At 39.3% G+C, this 21,993-nt stretch overlaps 1 protein-coding gene across 1 annotated transcript in view; it reads left to right on the top strand.

The window, feature by feature from the left end:
* Window positions 1–21,993, top strand: part of ndufs3 (NADH:ubiquinone oxidoreductase core subunit S3) — a 40,805-nt gene that overhangs the window by 7,725 nt on the left and 11,087 nt on the right. Inside the window, exons 2-5 of the mRNA XM_061815724.1 lie at window positions 957–1,022; window positions 6,758–6,855; window positions 15,844–15,993; window positions 19,550–19,675. Of these exons, the coding sequence (XP_061671708.1) occupies window positions 957–1,022; window positions 6,758–6,855; window positions 15,844–15,993; window positions 19,550–19,675 (440 nt within the window). The remainder of the gene's footprint in view (window positions 1–956; window positions 1,023–6,757; window positions 6,856–15,843; window positions 15,994–19,549; window positions 19,676–21,993) is intronic.

The following is a 21,993-nucleotide window of genomic DNA, read 5'->3' as shown; positions in this document are numbered from 1 at the left end:
ACTAATCTGGCACAGAGAACCACAGCCTAACTTTTTTTTTTTCTTTTTTTTTAACATGGAAGCATACTGGTCTGCTGCTAGTTGACCTGACTTCACCGCCCTCTTGCTCCTAAAAGGGTACACATAATTACAAACACCGTCCACCCACCAGCTCTTAAGATAGCAACACAGACTGGGCAACGTAGAAGCATAGAGTTAGACATGCTGCTTGTGTTAACTCTCGTTAATAATGCTATAAAAAAAAAAGTGCTGTTGCTTTATTGAATCTCGGGGTATATGAATAATAGAAGAAAAAGTGGTGAAACTGTACGAGAATCTTTTTCTTTTTTGAGTAACAAAGGTCTGGTCTGAAGCCAAAGTCGAAAGTACAGGATGAGATGGTGTATGTTAAAATTCCACCTTGGCACAGCCTGATCGAGGATGAAAGCACACAGAATACAGTGCATAAATAGCTAATTTTGTATTTTAAATATTGGAGGCAACAAAACATTAACCTTTTGTTTGGAAGCATCATTCAGCTTTCAACATGCATTGCTAAAGATATTGTGCAAGCAATAATTCAGTAAACAGACACGGATATCATTGTGGGTTTAAAAAAATGAAACAAAGTTAGATGCGACATTTCAAATTTATAGTTCATAGTTGGCTTTGTTTAGTTTGCAATGTGTTTTTTTTGTTTGACATTTTCATTTAAGTTTGCAAAAACACAAAATTGTTCTTAAAAATATTCTGTGGAATGTAAATGCTGTAGTCTGAATCTTAAATGAGCCATATAACTCCAATGAATGACACTGATCTGACCACAGTGCATACGTCCGATTTTGCTCACAGTGGTCAAAGGGGGCGCTCACTGGCTTAGTGTGTTTGCTCAGACACGTAAAAAATTAGAGGGAACATTGGTCAAGAATGCGCCAAATAGATGGACAACTTTTCACTTTGGCTTCTCATGTGTCTAGTTACTAGGACTTCATGTCTCCTGCAGCAGCAGACCAGGTTGCAGAGATTCACCACTGAGATAAAACGTAAGTACTGCTTAAACATGCTCTTTAACATAATATGAGAAAGTGGATAATTACAATAACATTTTTAGACTATCGGGCTTTCTCAAAAAAAAAAAAAAGTACAGTGATTCATCGGTTCTCGACCACAATCTGTTCCAGAAAACTGTTCAAAAAGTGAATGTTTCGAAAACTGAATCTGTTTCCCATTGCAATGAATGGAAAAAGAAATAATGCGTTTCAAGCCTAAAAAAAAAATTCTTTTTAAAGCTTTTTTTTTTTTTTTTTTTTTTTTTTTTTTTTTAAGTTTTTCCTGATAATAAACTGCATAGTAGAAATACATGTATAGTTCAAATACTTTATAAGATAAAATAATTTAGGACATATACTTATTTTTTGCTTAAAATATATGCTTTAGTTGCAGAGTATGCTAGGCTGGGAGTGCATTGCCGTATCTGTAGCGACTTGGCCCCCAGCCTTCTAAACTTTTTTTTTATTAACAAAAGTGCAAAAGTGAAACTTTAAACAAAAGATAATGAGGTGGGGAATTTTTTATTTTTTATTTTTACAAAAAGTAGCACAAAAACATTCGTAACTCAAGTTAACAAACAAAACAAAAATGCAGAAATGCTTCAACAACTGTACATATTAAATGTCTTCGGGGATGGTGACTTTCCCCCTTTTAACAAAAAAATCTGTCACTTGTTTCTGCAGTCTCTTAAGAACATTTCTGAAGTGCCTCATTACGACATTAGTATTTTGGAGTGCTTTGCTACATTCAGATTTATTGGGGTGATGAAGTTTGACAAAATTATGGATTTCGTTCCACTTGGCGCAGATGGCTGTGATGTCAGCACTCTGGACAAACAACAGTCACTACAGGGACACGTCTGTGTACAGAGGTTGCGTTATACAGAATAACAAAAATGCGCTGATTGCGCCATGCAGATTAAGTCATTTCTGTTTTTTGTTTTTTTTTGTTTTTTTTTTGGGGTGCGTTCAAATAGACAATAACAAGGCCTGTACAGGGTGGGTTAGCTGCTTGCGCTGCACGCGTTTCTGGCACCGCGCACGATGTTATTTCTGTAACTTTTTGGGCGCTGTGGGAATTCACAATAAAGCGCGTCACGGGTCAGCTAGTCTGCCCACGTGCAATATGTTATTTCCAGGGTTTTTCAGTGGTGTCCGAGTGCTGATTTTTGTTAAAAAACAGAAGCAAAAAAAATAAAATTTTCGTTCGAAAAACGATTTTTTCGAAAACGGGGACGTTCTAAAACTGAGGCTTTACTGTATAGGCCTGTCATTATTGAGACAGGTTCTCTCTGGGAGAGGACGGCTCCGGTCTCTGTGTCAGCGGAGTCAACTTCCTCGCTTAAGTCCAGGAAAGGATTGGGGTGTCTCAAGATAGTTCCTTAAGGCATGCAGCAGGGATCCAAAAGAACAGGGAAGTGGTAGAGGTGCGACTGTTGACGGTGACAGCAACCTTGCTGTAGTCACAGATAACCCGATGGTAGATTATTATCGAAGCCTAGGAATCGTTTCAGCCCCATGCGGGCGGACAGAATAGAACAGGAGACAACGGCTTGGCTCTTAGCCGGCTGTAAGGTAAAGTTGGAACTGACCCTTGACAATGATGTATCCTAAGAAGTGAACGGAGGAGAGGTGGAATTTACACTTCTCTGGTTTAACAAAAAAAGTCGTTTTCCAGGAGGTGCCGAAGGACTTGGTGGACATGCTGGCGAAGTATGTCAGGGGACTGAGAGATGAGGATTTTGTCAAGATATACAAAGACAAAACAGGTTGAGCAAGTCACGGACATCATTCATGAAGATTGGGAAAAGTGCTAGAGTGGTGGTTAACCCAAAAGACATGACCAGTTACTCAATTTCTGAGATTTGAAGACAGTCTTCCGTTCATCCCTCTTTCAAATTTGGATGAGATGACGCGTGTTACACGGATCCAATTTAGTTAATATTTGTGTGTTGGAGAGTGGAAAGTATGGGTCAATGAGCAACAGAGGGACTTTATTTTTCGTTGAGACCACGGAAGTCAAAACATGGGTAGAGAGGGGTATTTTTGTTGATGACAAAAAATAAAATTGGGCCCCCATTGGAGAGGAGGACAGCTGCATGGGTCCTGAGGCAAAGGTGTCATGGGGAGAGGTTTTCGTAGTGTTATGAGTATCTATAGTTCTTTATTTTTCTTTATGTACATTCTTTATTACGTCGTCTTATGCTGGTCTTTGTGAAACGTTCTGAAAGAGGGGACTATAACGTCGTCAGACGTGGATCTTTGTGGAAAATTTGAGTAGTGCCTATGTATGGACTGGATGGTTTTTAGATGGAGCTTCTTACAACCGCCCGCTGCTTTGTACAAGTAACGACTCTCCTTCCGCCATGCTGCCTTCTGCTTGACGTCTTTGGACGTTTCTGGATTCATTACTTCATCGCTGGAAATAACATTCGCCTACAGGGTCATTCGTTCAGAGTGTGATGACTATACATCGTTTCTTTCGTTACCTCTTGGTTCATGTAACTAAACTGCCATTGTACCTCTATTTTCTTTATTGTATTGTATCGTCTTCTTTTCCTTTCGGCCTGTCCCGTTAGGGCTCGCCACACTGTCATCTTAGATTAACGCATATGTTATTAAATTTTCTGAAACTCAATACAACTGCTTTGTCATATTTTGTTGGTTTGACCGAGGCCATTTCATTATTCTAAATTTATAAGTCACAATAGTTCTCCAGAACTCTAGAGATCGATGTGTGGTAGGGAGGAACGTCCAAGAGAAGACAATGCGAGTGGGACAATGGACTCAAACCAGTGATGGACAGAGAATGAATAAAATTATTCTCTGCCCTGGAGTCAATGAGGGTGATTATAGAGGTGTTACAAGCAGGACCAAGGATACACATAAGATCAGTCATCCTGGAGTGTGGTGTGCATTTGCCTCAGGCTAAGACTCTGAGGTTGTAGTGAGCCCTGTCTTGGATTTGAAGGTTTGATCTGGCTGTCCGCAATAAATGCATAATTGCAGAGTCACTGGTCAAAACGGGTCTTGCCTAGTTGCAAGGCCTACTCTGGTCTGGGGGATGGTGAAGAGCAGGTGACGGAGGGGGAGCAACAGGGGGTGGGGTCATGGTATGGCAAAGTGATTGAGGGGCCCATGAATGGTGCTCTGCATGGTGCTATGATGCACATTTCTATTTCGCCAATCTCGAACTCTTTCATGAAGCAGATTGTCCAATTTGGTTTGTGTAATTCCTCAAGACTAGTGGGTTCGTCCCTTCCTGCAAGCTCCTCTTTGAACTGCTTGGATAATCCCTAATGCCTGAGTGGTGTTGCCCCAACCACATATACTTGCAAGAAGTCTGAAATATATAGAGTACTACACCACAGAACTTGAACTTTTGGTGAGGGCTAGGAGGTGCCAAGTAGCTTCCCTTTCCTTGACAGAGCGATTGAGAACTTTTAAGTTCATCCGAGAATGAATTGTCGCAAGGACCAGAGAGGAATTCTGCCAAGGTGCGTTAACCCATATATGGCAATTCTTGCTATTAGGAGGTTAATAATAAATGCAATGTTGGATTTTTCTGTGGGCTAACTAAATGGTTGAAGGTCCTAGACTAATGACCAGTTTAATAAAAATTGCCTACATGAACCTAGGTCCCCAGAGTACGGTTCGAGAGGAGGAATGTGAGGCCCTTTGTACGGAATGTGGGGTTAATCAGAGGGTGTGAGCTCAAGAGGAATAATCCCATAAGCATTGCTTAAGTGGCTCTCTTAGGATAGGAAGGATACTTGTCTGAGGGTATTCAAAGATTCCATGATCTCGCGTAGGGTTTTTTCTTGTCTGCCTATTTGCATCCTGAAGAGTGAGCGCTCCCCTCCACACTTTTGGTATTGCTGCGTCCATGATGGCATTCTAGAAGTGTTTTGTTGAGATTTACTGTAAAAGCAGATTGAACCGGAGGGAGTAGATTTAAAATGGTTTATTGAACGTTGGCTCAGGGTAAGGATATCCAAGGGAAAGGATGGACCATCAGGACAAGAAGCAAACTGGAAGCATTTACGTGAGCAGGTGGGATTGCTTGGTGTCGTCGCTGGAGCAGACAGCGAGGCTGAGGGCACAGAGGGAGCACTGGGGACGAAGAACAACAGAAGGTGGAACATGATTTCAGAAAATCAAGTGACTTGGGTAGAAGAGTAGGAGCGTTGGCCTGTGTACCACAATAAAACACTGGTGATTGTTTCCTAAATCGGAGGCTTTTATGCAGGCAGTGAGGAGTGCTCATCTGATGACAGGTGTCCAAGGTGCTGGTGATTTGCATGGATAAAATGACACCCAAGCTCCAAAAAGATGAATAAGGGAAACAGCCATGATATTTAACTTGGATTAGTGATGTACAATGGCTCACTGTGACAGTTTTGGTTTATGTCGCTGCGTTTGAAATGGAATGCTCCCGTAAACCAAGGACCCCCTGCATTTCAAATAATGAAAAAGCAGGGTTCGTAGGGGTCAGGGAATTTCTGGACTATCATGGGAAGAAACGTTGCCTTTTCCAGGTCTTGGAAAGTCCGATTAACAAAAATAAAATAAATAATAATAATTTGGCCTGGGTCAAGGAATGTCATGGGATTTTCAGTCATTGACTTGACGGGCGCTATCGCACTCGCAAATCTGCAGTCGAGCACAAAAAATCGCATGCATAAAATCTGTTACGAGTAGAAATACATAGACATTCTCAGCCCACATGAAAACCAATCCAGCGCGGTGAACCACACCCTGACTTTTTTTTTTTTTTTCCCCCCAACACTGAAGCACACGGTCTCCTGATAGTTTACCTGACTCCGCCCCCCTTCGGCTCTTAAAGGGGTACACTCAATTACAAGCACTGTTAAACATGCTGTTTGTTTTTACTCTCGATAGTAATGGTAAAATTAAAAAAAAAGTGCTGTTGCTTTAATGAATGTCGGGGTATGTGAATAATAGAAGAAAAAGTGGTGAAACTGGAAGAGATTTTCTCTTTTTTGATTAAAAATAGTCCGGTCTGAAGCCATAATAGAAAGTACAGGATGAGATGGTGTATAATGTTAAAATTCCACCTTGGCACAGTCTGATCCAGGATGAAAGCACAGACAATACGGTGCAGAAAAAGCCAATTCTCTATTTTTAATATAGGAGACCTCATAACATTAACCTGAAAACTGGTTGGTAGCATCATTCAGCTTTCAACATGCATTGCTAAAGATATTCTGCAAGCAATAATTCAGTTTTACACCAAGAAAAACAGAGGGGGATATCATTGTGGTTTGAAAAAAATGAAAGTTGGATGCGACATTTCAAATTTACAGTTCATAGTCGGCTTGGTTTGGTTAGCAATGTATTTTTTTCAATTTTCATTGTAAGTTTGCAAAAACTCGAAATTGTTCCTAAAAATGTTCTAATGGGAATGTCAATGCTGTAATCTGCATCAACCAGTCAATCCAATATTAGTCATGGAATTTTGTATTGAGTAGCTGGAAAGTCATGGAAAAGTCATGGAATTTTGATTCTCTTGAAGTGTACGAACCCCAAAAAAGGCTGTTCTTTGGGGTCAATATAGTCTTACACAATAGAGTATTTTTAAATGGAACTCCCAATTATTAATTCACAGTAACAATTGCATATTTACAAAAATCTGCCTGTGACGTTAGAGGTCGATGTGTGCCTTGCGCTTATGAATATCTTTTTACCTCTTCATGCATTCTCCACAGCCACCATCCGGCCCAAGGATGCAGTCGCCCACAACCAACTGACAGCATTTGGGGAATATGTGGCTGAAATGATGCCCAAATACATCCACCAGGTTCAGGTCAGTGCAAAATGAAGTCCATCCTGATCCAAATTAAGATGTGAATGGTCATGTGCAATGACATTATTTGGACACCATAAGAACACATTTGAGACATCATTTAAGTTTTCTGTACGGATGTAGCCTCCACATGGGCGCTCTACGGAATCCTGTCCTGAGTAACACTGTTGTTGTGCTTAAGCACATCTTTCAACCTCTGTGGATTATAGTCAATTCTATCTGGCTAGTGAATTTTCCCATTTATTTTACTTTAATGAAATATGTACTACTGGAATATGGGCGGCCCCTCTTTAGCCTATTTTTTAGAATGTTTCCCTCACAGTTTTGAGATATTGGGTTCGAATCTTCGCTCTTGTTTTCCCTGTGTGGTGTTATGTTCTCCCAATGCTCCTTGGTTTTCGTAGGGAACTCCACAAATTCCCACTTTCCCAAAAACATGCATGTTAGGATAATTTGAGGACTGTTACATGTTCATGGGCGTCCATGGCGTTTGTTTAAATTTTCCCTGTAATTGTCAAGTGACCAGTCACTGGTGTACAGTAATGTTCAAAATAAATGCAGTCCACTGTGATAAACCTGATTTATCTGGGTTAATGGGTTAATCTAATCAACTTTTTATTGCTACTTGTTAAAAAAGTTACCAGCGGGTGCAGTAGATTCTCAGAAAAGCAACAAGTTCCAGCATTCATGATGTACACACACTCAAGGCTGTGCAATTGGGCAATTTGTTGAAATTTGTTGTGATTAGTTTCCAAACTCAAAACTATTACGTGCAATTATGTATTTTTTCAAAGATTTACCAATCCATTAAATTACTAAACAAATATTTAGTTGTATAATCACGGTTTTTTACAACTGTTTCACATCTGTGTGGCTTGGAGTTAACAAACGTTTGGGATTATTCCACTCCAAGATTCTGACATTCCACAATTCACTTACATTTCTTGGTTTTTATTCAGAAACACAATTTTTTTTTTATGTGCCCCCCCCCCCCCCACAAGTTCTTGCTTTGATTATCATGGATGAGAATTTTCTTCCGATTCGCGGATTTCTGAGTTTTTTCAGATGAAAATGTCAATGTCATATTGTAAATCTGAAAAAAATGCCTCTCGTTTTGAAATATATATATATATATATAAAATGCAGCCCTATGGGGGCACAAACCAGTGCAATCTGTAGGCCGGTCCCAAGCCCGGATAAATGCAGAGGGTTGCGTCAGGAAGGGCATCCGGCGTAAAAACTGTGCCAAACAAATATGAGCGTTCATCTAAAGAATCCCATACCGGATCGGTCGTGGCCCGGGTTAACAACGCCCGCCCCCGGCACTGCTAACCTGCAGGGCGTCGGTGGAAATTCAGCTACTGTGGGTCGAAGACAAAGAAGAGGAGGAAACCGGATCCAGCGTCAGAAGAAAAAGAGGAATCCACAGAGCCTACAACTGAGTGTAGGGACTTTGAATGTTGGGACTATGACAGGAAAAGCACAGGAGTTGGTTGACATGATGATTAGGAGAAAGGTTGATATTCTGTGCATCCAAGAGAGCAGGTGGAAAGGTAGTAAGGCTAGAAGTTTGGGAGCAGGGTTTAAATTATTCTACCACGGAGTAGATGGGAAGAGAAATGGAGTAGGGGTTATTTTAAAGGAAGAGCTGGCTAAGAATGTCTTGGAGGTGAAAAGAGTATCAGATCGAGTGATGAGACTAAAATTTGAAATTGAGGGTGTTATGTATAATGTGGTTAGCGGCTATGCACCACAGGTAGGATGTGACCTAGAGTTGAAAGAGAAATTCTGGAAGGAACTAGATGAAGTAGTTCTGAGCATCCCAGACAGCGAGAGAGTTGTGATTGGTGCAGATTGTAATGGACATATTGGTAAAGGAAACAGGGGCGATGAAGAAGTGATGGGTAAGTACGGCATCCAGGAAAGGAACTTTGAAGGGCAGATGGTGGTGGACTTTGCAAAAAGGATGGAGATGGCTGTAGTGAACACTTATTTCCAGAAGAGGGAGGAACATATAGTGACCTACAAGAGCGGAGGTAGAACCACGCAGGTAGATTATATTTTGTGCAGACGATGTAATCTGAAGGAGGTTACTGACTGTAAAGTAGTGGTAGGGGAGAGTGTAGCTCGACAGCATAGGATGGTAGTATGTAGGATGATTCTGGTGGTGGGTAGGAAGATTAAGAAGACAAAGGTAGAGCAGAGAACCATGTGGTGGAAGCTGAGAAAGGAAGAATGTTGTGCGGCCTTCCGGAAAGAGGTGAGACAGGCTCTCGATGGACAACTGAAGCTCCCGGAAGACTGGACGACGACAGCCAAGGTGATCAGAGAGACAGGCAGGAGAGTACTTGGTGTGTCATCTGGTAGGAAAGGGGAGAAGGAGACTTGGTGGTGGAACCCCAAAATACAGGGAGTCATACAAGGAAAGAGATTAGCGAAGAAGAAGTGGGATACTGAGAGGACTGAGGAGAGGCGAAAGGAGTACATCGAGATGCGACGTAGGGCAAAGGTAGAGGTGGCAAAGGCTAAACAAGAGGCATATGAAGACATGTACACCAGGTTGGACACGAAAGAAGGAGAAAAGGATCTCTACAGGTTGGCCAGACAGAGGGATAGAGATGGGAAGGATGTGCAGCAGGTAAGGGTGATTAAGGATAGAGATGGAAATGTGTTGACTGGTGCCGGTAGTGTACTAAATAGATGGAAAGAATACTTTGAGAAGTTGATGAATGAAGAAAATGAGAGAGAAGGAAGAGTTGAAGAGGCAAGAGTGATGGACCAGGAAGTGGAAATGATTACTAAGGGGGAAGTCAGAAAGGCACTACAAAGGATGAAAAATGGAAAGGCAGTTGGTCCTGATGACATACCGGTAGAGGTATGGAAGCAATTTGGAGAGATGGCTGTGGAGTTTTTGACCAACTTATTCAACAGAATACTAGCGGGCGAAAAGATGCCTGAAGAATGGAGGAAAAGTGTTCTAGTTCCCATTTTTAAGAACAAAGGGGATGTTCAGAGCTGTGGGAACTATAGAGGAATAAAGTTGATGAGCCACACAATGAAGTTATGGGAAAGAGTAGTGGAGGCTAGACCCAGGACAGAAGTAAGTATCTGCGAGCAACAGTATGGTTCCATGCCTAGAAAGAGTACCACAGATGCATTATTTGCCTTGAGGATGCTCGTGGAAAAGTACAGAGAAGGTCAGAAGGAGCTACATTGTGTCTTTGTGGATCTAGAGAAAGCCTATGACAAAGTACCAAGAGAGGAACTGTGGTACTGCATGCGTAATTCTGGTGTGGCAGAGAAGTATGTTAAAATAGTACAGGACATGTATGATGGCAGCAGAACAATGGTGAGGTGTGCCTTAGGTGTGACAGAGGAATTTAAGGTGGAGGTGGGACTGCATCAGGGATCAGCTCTGAGCCCCTTCCTGTTTGCAGTGGTAATGGATAGGCTGACAGATGAGGTTGGACTGGAATACCCTTGGACTATGATGTTCGCAGATGATGTTGTGATCTGCAGTGAAAGCAAGGAGCAGGGGGGGGAACAATTAGAAAGATGGAGGCACGCACTGGAAAGGAGAGGAATGAAGATTAGTCGAAGTAAAACAGAATATGTGTGCATGAATGAGAGAGGTGGAGGGGGAAGAGTGAGGCTACAGGGAGAAGAGATAGCGAGGGTGGAGGACTTCAAATATTTAGGGTCAACAATCCAGAGCAATGGTGAGTGTGGTATGGAAGTGAAGAAACGGGTTCAAGCAGGTTGGAACAGCTGGCGGAAGGTGTCTGGTGTGTTATGTGACAGAAGAGTGTCTGCTAGGATGAAGGGCAAAGTTTACAAAACAGTGGTGAGGCCGGCCATGATGTACGGATTAGAGACGGTGGCACTGAAGAAACAACAGGAAGCTGAACTGGAGGTGGCAGAAATGAAGATGTTGAGGTTCTCGCTCGAAGTGACCAGGTTGGATAGGATTAGAAATGAGCTCATTCGAGGGACAGCCAAAGCTGGATGTTTTGGAGACAAGATTCGAGAGAGCAGACTTCGATGGTTTGGACATGTTCAGAGGCGAGAGAGTGAGTATATTGGTAGAAGGATGCTGAGGATGGAGCTCCCAGGCAAAAGAGCGAGAGGAAGACCAAAGAGAAGGTTTATGGATGTGGTGAGGGAAGACATGAGGGCAGTTGGGGTTAGAGAGGAAGATGCAGGAGATAGGCTAAGATTGCAAAAGATGACACGCTGTGGCGACCCCTAACGGGGACAAGCCGAAAGGAAAAGAAGAAGAATATATATATGTATATTATATATATATATTATATGTATATATATATATATGTGTATGTGTGATATATATATGTGTGTATATATATGTGTATATATATATGTGTATATATATATGTGTATATATATTAGTGTATATATATATGTGTATATATATATGTTATATATATGTGTATATATGTGTGTATATATATATGTGTTATATATATATGTGTGTATATATATATAGTGTGTATATATATGTGTGTATATATGTGTGTATACGTGTATATATATGTGTATATATACGTGTGATAATGTGTATATATATGTGTTTGTATTATGTGTGCTATATATGGTGTTATGTGTGTATATATGTGTGTTTGTTACTGTGTATATGTGTATATATACGTGTGTTATATGTGTATCTATACGTGATGTATATATGTATATATGGGTATATTACGTGTATTATATATGTATATATGTATATATGTATGTATAAGTATGTATGTATGTATATATGTATGTTGTAATATGTATGTATGTTATATATGTATATTGTTGTATATATATGTATGTATATGTATGGATGTGTTATATGTGTGTATATGTGTATATTTTTATGTATGTTATGTGTATGTGTGTGTAGTGTGTATTAGGTATGTATATGTATGTATGTGTATGTATGGATGTGTATGTATGTATGTATGTGTATATATGGTATGTATGTATGTGTATATATGTGTATGTATGTATATGTAATGTATGTTATATATGTGTATGTATTGTATGTGTATATGTATATATGTGTAGATGTATATGTATTATGTATGTATGTTATATATTGTATATATGTCTTGTATAGATGTATGTATGTATGTAGGATGGGTATGTAGTATGTGTATATGTGTGTGTATGTGGTTTATGTGTGATATGTATGTGTGTTGGATATGTATGTATGGTTGTATGTGTATATGTATATATGTGGTATATTGATATATGTGTATATGTAAATATGTGTATATGTTATATGTGTATGTATGTGTATTATATATGCGTTATTATATGTGTTGTATATATGTGTATATATGTGTATATGTATAGTGTATATGTATATATGTGCATAAATATATATGTCTATGCGGATATATGTATATCTATATATATATATATATTATGTATGTGTGTGTTATATATGTGTAGTTGTGTGTGTATTAAATGGGTGTGGTGTGTAATATATGTTGTGTGTGTGTATTATGTGTATTTTTTGTGTGGGTGTATGTATGTTATGTGAATGTGTGTATGTATATGTATATGTGTGTTATGTGTGTATATATATATGTGTGTGTGTGTGTGTATGTATATTGTGATGTATGTGTATATATGTGTATGTATGTTATGTATATATGTGTGTGTATGTATATATATGTGTGTGTAGTGTATGTATGTTGTGTGTATGTATTGTATGTATGTGTGTGTATGTATGTATATGTATAGCTTGTATGTGTATGTGTATATATGTGTAGATGTATGTGTATATATGTGTATGTATGTATTGTAGGATGTGTATGTATGTGTGTATTAGTATATGTATATGTTATATGTGTGTATATGTATATGGTTGTGTATATGTATATATGTTGTTGTGTATATGTGTATGTGGATATATGTGTGTATGTGTATATATGTATCTGTGTATCTATGTGTATGTGTATAGTATGTATGTGTATGTGTATATGTGTGTATATGTATGTGTATATATGTGTATGTAGTGTATGATATACTATGTATATGTATGTATGTGTATGTATATATGTTGGCATATATATGTATATGTATGTATGTGGTATATATATATATATAGGTGTGTGTGTGTATCTATGTATGTATGTGTAATATGTATGTGTGTTGTATATATAGTTGTGTAGCTTATATGTGGATATGTGTGTATATATGTGTGTATGTGTGTATATATGTGTGTTGTTATATATGTGTATGTATATATATGTGTGCATAATATGTATGTGTATAATGGTGTGTGTATATATATGTGTATATATATGTGGTTGGTTTGTGTGTATGTATGTTATATATTGTGTATGTGTATGTATGTAGGTATATATGTGGATGTGTGTGTATATGTATGTATGTATAGTTTATATGGGTACATCTGTATATGTATATGTGGTATTTGTGATATGTGTGTGTATGTATTGTATGTGTGTATATTATATGTATATATGTATGTATATATATGTATGTATGGTAGTGTATATATGTATGTATGTGTATGTATATATGATGTATATATGTATATATGTGTATATGTATGTATATGTATGTAAATATATGTGTATGTTATATATGTGTACTATAGGTGTATATATAGGTATGTATATATATGTGTATATATATGTATATGTATATGTATACATACATACATATTGTATATGTATATATGTATATATGTTGTATATATATGTATATATGTATGTATAATATTATATATGTATGTATATATATGTATATTGTATGATATATATGTATATATGTATGTATATATATGTATTATATGTAGTATAATATTGTATATATGTATGTATATATGTGTATATATGTATGTTATATGTATGGATATATATGTATTGTATGTATGTATATATGTATATGTATTATGATATATGTGTGTATATGAGTATATAGGTGTAGATCTGTATGTGTGTGTTATGTAAGTAGTATGTATTGGTGTGTGTGTGTATATGTTATGTATGGGTGTGTGTGTGTATATGTGTGTGTAATAGATGTATGTGTGTGTGGTGTGTATATGTGTGTTATGTAAGTAGTGTATTGTGTGTGTGTATGTCAAGTGTATATGTATGTATATATATGTATATGTGTATATGGTATATATATGTATATGTGTTTAATATGTGTATATATGTATATATGTGTGTGTATATGTAGGTGTATGTATCTGTATGTGTGTGTTATGTAAGTAGTATGTATGTGTGTGTGGTGTGTATATGTGTGTTATGTAAGTAGTATGTATGTGTGTGTGTGTGTGTGTATATGTGTGTTATGTAAGTAGTATGTATGTGTGTGGTGTGTGTGTGTATGTGTGTTATGTAAGTAGTATGTATGTGTGTGTGTGTGTGTGTGTGTGTGTGTGTCTGTAGGTATGTGTGTGTATGTATATTTGTGTGTGTGTGTGTTGTGTGTGTGTGTGTGTGTGTGTGTGTTGTGTGTGTGTATGTATATATGTGTACTTATTTCTGAAGTATAATTTGTAAGTGCAGTAGCCTATTTGATATAAAGTTAACTCAAGTTTGGGAAAATTATTTTGGTTGTTTGGACTCATATTTTAAGTTTTCAAAGTATTATGATTGCCCTGTATTTACACTATTTAAACTGTTAGAAGTAATCAGGGGTCACCATTTGACCATTTGTGTGTTTTATAAAAAAAATTAATGTCCTCCCAGGCAGACATTTTCAGTGTTTTTCCAAATTGGTCATTCTCATCCTTGGATTATGGTCCGTGGTTTGGGCTGGCCACTCCATGACATTAACTTTGTTGGTTTGGAACCAACACTTCACATGTTTACTAGTGTGTTTGGGGTCAATGTCTTGTTGAAACATCCATTTCAAGGGCATGTCCTCTTCAGCATAAGGCAACATCAAGCATTTTGACATTTGCAAACTGATCCGTGATCCCTGGTATGTGATAAATACACTCAAAACCCTAGTATGAGAAACATGCCGATATCATGACGCTTCACTGTTTCACTGTGTACTGTGGCTTGAATTTAGAGTTTGGGGGTCATCTCACAAACTGTCTGTGGCCCCTGGATGGCAGCGGCTCCCAAAATCCAGGTGTGAAAAGTGTTCATCATTCACCAGAACACTCAGGGCTGTATTAGCGCAAGAGTGCTGAAACTAAAGAGTCTGAATTCTTTTGGCTGTTATATTTCTGGTTTTATTTTAATAAATCTACAAAAATTTCAACATTTTTTTTTCTCAATATGGGGGTACTGTTTGTACATGGGGGAACAATGATTTTAGTAAATGGCTGCAATATAAACCGAAAAATTTAAAGGGGGTCTGAATACTTTCCGTACCAACTGTATATTCTTGTGCAAGGCTACAACAGGTCAATTTAGAGTTGAAATCAACCGATTTAATGGAGAAGTGCTAAATGTATGGTAAATGTTTGTAATTTCTGAATATACTTGTATAGATGTCCTATCATACAGCGTGTATCGATGCCTCTGTTACATGCTTTCTCGTCGTGTCAAACAGAAGTAGCTGTTGTGCTATTTCTGAAGTTGTGTTGTAATTCTTGCCGATAATTCCAAAGAATATTTCTTTTTACTTAAATTAATAGTATTTAGTATCATCTGAGGAATTTAAAAAAAATGGAAATATCTTTAAAAAATTGCTATCATATGCCTAAACACTAGAGCAAGTGCAATGGATAACAAAATTAAATATTAAATTTTATCAAATATTGTTACAACTGTAGTAATATTCTGCAATGTAGCAGGACCATGAAGCAAGAAGAGTGATAAAAGCAGAGGATTACTGTGTCTGTATTCTGTGACATTTCCAGCGGCTCATTGTTCCAGGGCTGGGATTCATTGTTTCCAGATGATCCTGGGACTCGCATAGAGCAAGAGTAAAATAATCAGTCTATATATTTTTTAATTTTTTTTTTTTTAACCTGTATGTGTTTAGGTGACATGTTATAATGAGCTGGAGGTGATGATCCACCCTGATGGTGTGATTCCTGTGCTGACTTTCCTGAGAGACCACACCAATGCTCAGTTCAGAAACATGATCGACCTCACCGCTGTTGACATTCCGACACGACAAAACCGCTTTGAGGTACTACAGGTTTTTTAGCGTTGTCTCTCAAATTAGACATTAGGCCTTTTTCCTCACAAATTAAAACCATGTTTTTTTGTCGACTCAGCCTTATGTATCAAACACTTTAAAAATGACTGCAGCTTAAATAGTGCTGTATGTTCAATGAAAAAAACATCAAACATGAAACTAATAACTGTGCTAAATAAATACATAAAATATTCATTAAAAAAAAGGTTGAAGTTGTAGTTATATTCCCCAAAGTAAGGAAATGAGAGCTGGATGCTCCCTTCACATTGGTATAAAGAAGGTCCGAAGTTTTAAGTTGTGTTGCACTGTTCAACGCGAAGTGGTTAATAGATGGATAGGAGCAAGATTAAAGTGTCAGTTGATTAGTATGAGGGAACGAGAATGTTGAAAATTTTCTCAATCTTATCGTCCATGACATAATTAAAATAGGGTGCTTGAATATGTACAAACTGCAGCATTCTTACAATAGTTAATGGAGTTCAGCTGTTTGTGAGGAACCTCTCATTCCCCCATTCACTAATGGAAGGAATTGTTTCAGATCTCTTGTACCATTCAGTCCTCTTACTACTTGCATAACTTTAGCGCAGGCTCTTGTCTGGCTCCATACCTCCTCTTGGATGGGACACTGGCTGGCTCCACATTAGAGGTAAGTTTCCTCACAGTTGTAGGTAAACTTCGCAAAAAAGGGAGGACAAAAAAGTAATAGGTGATGACATTCTCAGACAATGGATTGAAAAAAGTGAACAGAAATGGGGGGTGGTTACAACGTAAAAAGAAATGGAATTGGATCTGCTGTAACAGGCTGCTTACTCTCAATGCCTGCAAGTGACTCCCATTAAGAATTAAAGTACAGACTTCATGAAAGGCAGAGGGATGCTACTCTCACTCACCAGGTTGAACTAAAAACTACAATGTACAGGCATTGAAGCGAGGAGCAACAAGTACGTCCACACTTTCTCAGTGCCTCTCACTGTGGGCAACAGTACCTTAACCCAAGTCCAACTCTTCTCAAAAGATTAACAAAGCCAAAAGCTGTGTGCACTGAGGTGACCTTAACTATATACAGTTATATTTCACACTTGAAAGTCCCCATAACACCTCACCAGGGAGTTGCCCAGGGATCATCCAAATCAAATACGAGAACCACCTCATCTGGCTACTCAACGCGGAGGAGCAGTGGGTCTACTCAGAGCCCTTCCTTTTTGCTTCTCATCTTGTTAGGATAGCTGTGGCTCTCCAAGGATTGTTTGGACACCTCGCGGAGGAAACTAATTTCGGCAGATTGTCTATCTTATTTTTGTCATGGCCCACAACTCATAACCATAGATGAGGATACTAAGGTAGATTGCCATGTAAATTGAAAGTGTCCCCTTCCAGCCTCGTTCCTACTTTTACACAATGGACCAGTACAAGGTTTTCATCACTGTAGATCCCCCAACGATCTGCCCCTCTATCTCTTTACCTCATTTGTCAACAAGACCCCAAGATACTTGAACTCATCCACTTGGCAGAATCTCATCCTTGACCTGGAGAGGGTAGTCCACTCTTTTCTGATTGGCTGTGGTCTCCAATGTGGAGTTGGTAATTTTCATCCAAACCGGTTTATACCCTGTTACAAAACGATACAGTGAAAGTTGGAAATCACATCTTAATGAAGTCAAAAGAAATATATCTGCAAGAAGCAGATAATACTGAGGGCACCAAACTGGGCCCTCTCTATACCTTGGCTGCACCTAGCAAGTCTGACTATAAAATTTATGAAAACAATCGGTAACACAGGGCAACCATGGGCAAACTCACCAGTCAGGATGAAAACCACACTGCTCCCCCTGAGTCTGATGGACTGTGTTCTCCAGGATCCTTGAATAGACCTTACCACAAAGGTTAAGAAGTGTGATCTCCCTGTGGTTGGAACATATCCTTAGGTCCCCCTTCTTGAAAAGGGGTGCACCACTCCAGTCTGCCAATTGAGAGGCACTGTCCCAGATGTCCAAGCAATATTACTGAGGTTTGTCAACCAGGAAAACCCTATGACACCCAGAGCCTTTAGGAACTCCGGATTTCATCCACTTCTGGGACCCTGCCACATCACAGCATGATTACCTCCAGACCTGAAATCACGTAAATAATACCTCTGTCAAAATGAAGTCAGACAAAAGATTTCAAGAACCTGCAACAAAATCCTAAAATTCCCCCACCACACATACACACACGCAAGAACAAATGAAAAAAATGAATTGATGTAAGTCTTACACAAAATCATTTCTAAAGCATTAAGACTCCAGCGAAAAATAGTGACATTACCCATAAAAGGAGAAAAAAATGGAACAGTGGTCAGTCTTTCCCGGAGTGGCCGGTCTACAACAGCACAGCGACAACTCATGGAGGTCACAAAGGAACCCAGGACAACATTTCAAAAACTACGGGCAGACCTTAAATAAGGGAAGACTGTGATAAAGTTTCATTTAAGGTCCTTGTTCATGACTTAAACTATTTCCAAGGCGAAATACAGTGGTGACCAAAAAAGATCCCAAGAGCTTGACGTACTTTAAAAGACAAAAACAAAATAAACATCTGAATGATTCCCAAGACTTCTGGGGAAAATATTGTATAGCCCAATGAAGTAAAGCATTTGCTTTCATCTGACCACACAACATTCTCCCAATCCTCTTCTGCATTATTCAAATGCTTTCTAGCATGGCTGGACATGAACATCCCCTTAAACACGTGGACATGGCTGGCACTGCAGGAATTGGGTCCTGGATGGTGTAGTGTTACTGATGGTACCCTTTGTTACTTTGGTCCCAACTTAATGCAAGTTATTCACTAGTTCCCTCCATTTGGTTTCTGGGATTTTTGGTCGCCGTTCTTGTTTTGAGGTCTTACTTGGAGCCTCAGATCAAGGGAGATTGTCAATGGTCTTGTAAGTTTTCCAAATTCTAAGAATTCCTCCAACAGTTTATTTCTTCAAAACAAGAGGCTTACCGAATGCAGTCTTCCCAGCCTGGTGCAGGTGTACCTTTTTTTTCCCCCTGGTGCCCCTTGACAGCTCTTTGGTCTTGTTGCGCAACAAAGAATAATTATTGCACTTAGATTCACAGTAATTAAAACCAAAATGCAAGATACAGATATTGTTACATCCCTATTTTATATTCTTTGATAGAACTGCAGAATTTGAATGCCCTACACTGAATTTAAATACATTTACAGTACAGTATTGCACATGGGTTAAATAAAAAAAATGTGCTGAAATGCTCAAAAGTAAACCATTCTATTATACTGAAAACTTAAAGTAAAACTGACTGTACTTAACAAATGTACTGTACTGAATTAGGGGGAAAAAGTTTTTAGCCGCTTTAACTATATACAACAGTCTGAATATATCATTCACTGAACCTTTGCATACCACGACAGGGAGGTTAGCCTGCTAGAGTAGCACACTTTGTATTATCAGTCATAGAATGAGCCACTTATTCCTGATTGGATGACATTAGTTTGCGGAAAATTAAAGCATTAGTTGTTCAATATATTTTCTGTTGGTTTTCAGATTGTGTACAACCTGCTGTCACTACGCTACAACTCTCGTATTCGAGTCAAGACATACACAGGTGAACTCACACCGGTAGACTCTGCTGTTCCTGTCCACCTGGCTGCCAACTGGTATGAGAGGGAGGTGAGTCACAATATAGTGATGTCGGCAGGCAACGAAATGGCTGTTTAGATCTAGATCTTTGAAGTGAACCATGACAGCCAGCTCCTGTCGTTCACTTAGAAGAGAATGCATGTCATTGGTCAATATGTACTGCGGTGTTTCCCTCTCTGACTGCAGAAAGCAGAGGGAGGCAGCAACACATTACAGACCACACAGATGATGGAACAAAAGGCCACCACAGACAACACAAACACACTAAGGATTAGTTAACAAAATGTAGAAGAGGGTCAAATCTGGACACATTTAAACTTTGAGAGTGCTCCCTTCGTGCCTCAATTGCCCCCAACGCCAGTGTGTTCCATTAACAAATGCCTGTCTTCACTCTGAGTAAAAATGGAGAGAACAATATTCATGTACAAGCATACATGTTCAGGACAAAGAGGGTTCTATTATATTACTAAGGAAGTATAAAGTCTACAAAACCTACCCAGCTGGCCCCGCACTTAATTTTTTTTTTATTGTTGCACCATATAGATTAACTAAACTTTTTTTTTTTTTTTTTTGGGGTCTATATCTCCATCCATTTTCTCTTGCTTATTCAAGGTTGGATCATGGGGCCAGTAGCTTAAGCAGGGAAACCCAGAGTTCCCATATGGCATATATTGTCCTTGGGGTCTCCTGCTGGTGGGACATGCCCTTAACACTTCACCAGGGAGGCGACCAGGGGGGATGCTAATCAGATGCCCGGGCCACCTCATTTGGCTCCTCTTGATGCAGAGGACCAACAGTTTGACTATGAGCTATATTACCATGCTTCTCACCCCGTCTAAATGCCTCTTTCTTCTCGCGCGTGCGGCGACTCTTCTGACATCGCTGCAGCTCACCCGGGCGTAGTTTGGCTTTATAACTTGAGTGCAACCCATGCGTGCAGTTTTTAAAATGTGCTGCAGTTCTCCAAGTCAGAGGTATCACTACACCTAGTAGTGGTTAGGGCAACACAGGTTGGAGTAAGTGACCTTGATGACCGAGCTTCTCACCCTGTCTAAAAGCCTTTTTACACCCGTTTGTGTGTGCGTGCGTGCGTGCGTGCGTGCGTGTGTGTGTGTGTGTGTGTGTGTGTGGTGTGTGTGTGTGTGTGGCGACTGCGCTGACGTCACTGCGGCTTTCTTGCGCGTACTTTGCCTTCATACATAAGTGCAACCCAAGTGCACAATTTTGAAATTGTGCTGCAGTTCTTCTTCAAGTCAGAGGTGTCGCTACAGCTGGTGGTTGGCTAAGATGTCCCTGGGTGAAGTTGCCGCAGTATATTTTAGTCATTTCTGGTAGCAGTTTTTTTACTTCCTTCTCTGTAACAGGGATCAAAGCAATAATAATGTCTACCATGGAATAGTGTCTACTTGATCAAATTGACATAAATGATCAGATATTTTTTATTATGGTGCAAAATCAATCAAGAAAGCGGCGACTGAGGTGATATGTGGAACCAGGGGGATCAGTGAGTATATCATCACAGCTTGTCACTAAAACGGACCAATTACGAGGCATGATCTCCACGGCTTCCTATTTCACAAGTGGGCGCCAAGCTCTGCAGACGTGCCGCGCGGGGCAATGCATTGTTCACTGGGTGCGTATAGAGGCCTGAAACGTGAGCATCGACACTCCGCCAATGAAACCCATTTTGGAGGCTTGTGTTCGATCTTTTTGTTTTCATCACAAGCCACGATTTATTACCATAGGTGAGGATAGGAATGTAGCAAGACCGGTAAATTGAGAGCTTCGCCTTTTGGCTCCTCCTTTTACCACGACAGACCGATACAAAGTCCACATCACTCCAGACATTCCACAAATCTGCCTGTCAATCTCAGGCTCCATTCATGCTGCTTCACCATGTTTGCTTTGGACTCTGCCCTCCACTATTAGACCTGAGTCCGTCAATCTCAGAGCTGTACTGGGTTTGTATTCCGTAAGCATTTCTTTCATGTATTCAGGACCTAAATCATTCAGTGATTTATAGACTGGTTGCAGAACGTAAACATCTATTCTAAAGCTGACTGGAAGGCAGTGTAAGGGCTTTCGGACTGGAGTTATATGCTCTGACCACTTTGTTTTGGTCAGAAAGCGAGCTGCAGCATTCTGAATGCGCTGCAGCTGTTTAATACCTTTTTTTTAAATTTTTTTATTTTATTTTTAGTCCAGTCAGAAGACCATTACAGTAGTCAAGTCTACTTGAGATAAAAGCATGGATGAGCTTTTCCTGGTCTGCTTGACACATTCAAGACTTCACTCTAGATATGTTCTTCAGATGGTAGAAGGCAGTTTTTATGATTGATTTGATATAA

The sequence above is a fragment of the Syngnathoides biaculeatus genome, chromosome 3 (assembly GCF_019802595.1).
Source record: "Syngnathoides biaculeatus isolate LvHL_M chromosome 3, ASM1980259v1, whole genome shotgun sequence".
In the NCBI taxonomy this organism is placed as follows: Eukaryota; Metazoa; Chordata; class Actinopteri; order Syngnathiformes; family Syngnathidae; genus Syngnathoides; species Syngnathoides biaculeatus.
Note: the sequence above shows the minus strand (reverse complement) of the source record. Positions and strands in the feature narration are given on the sequence as shown.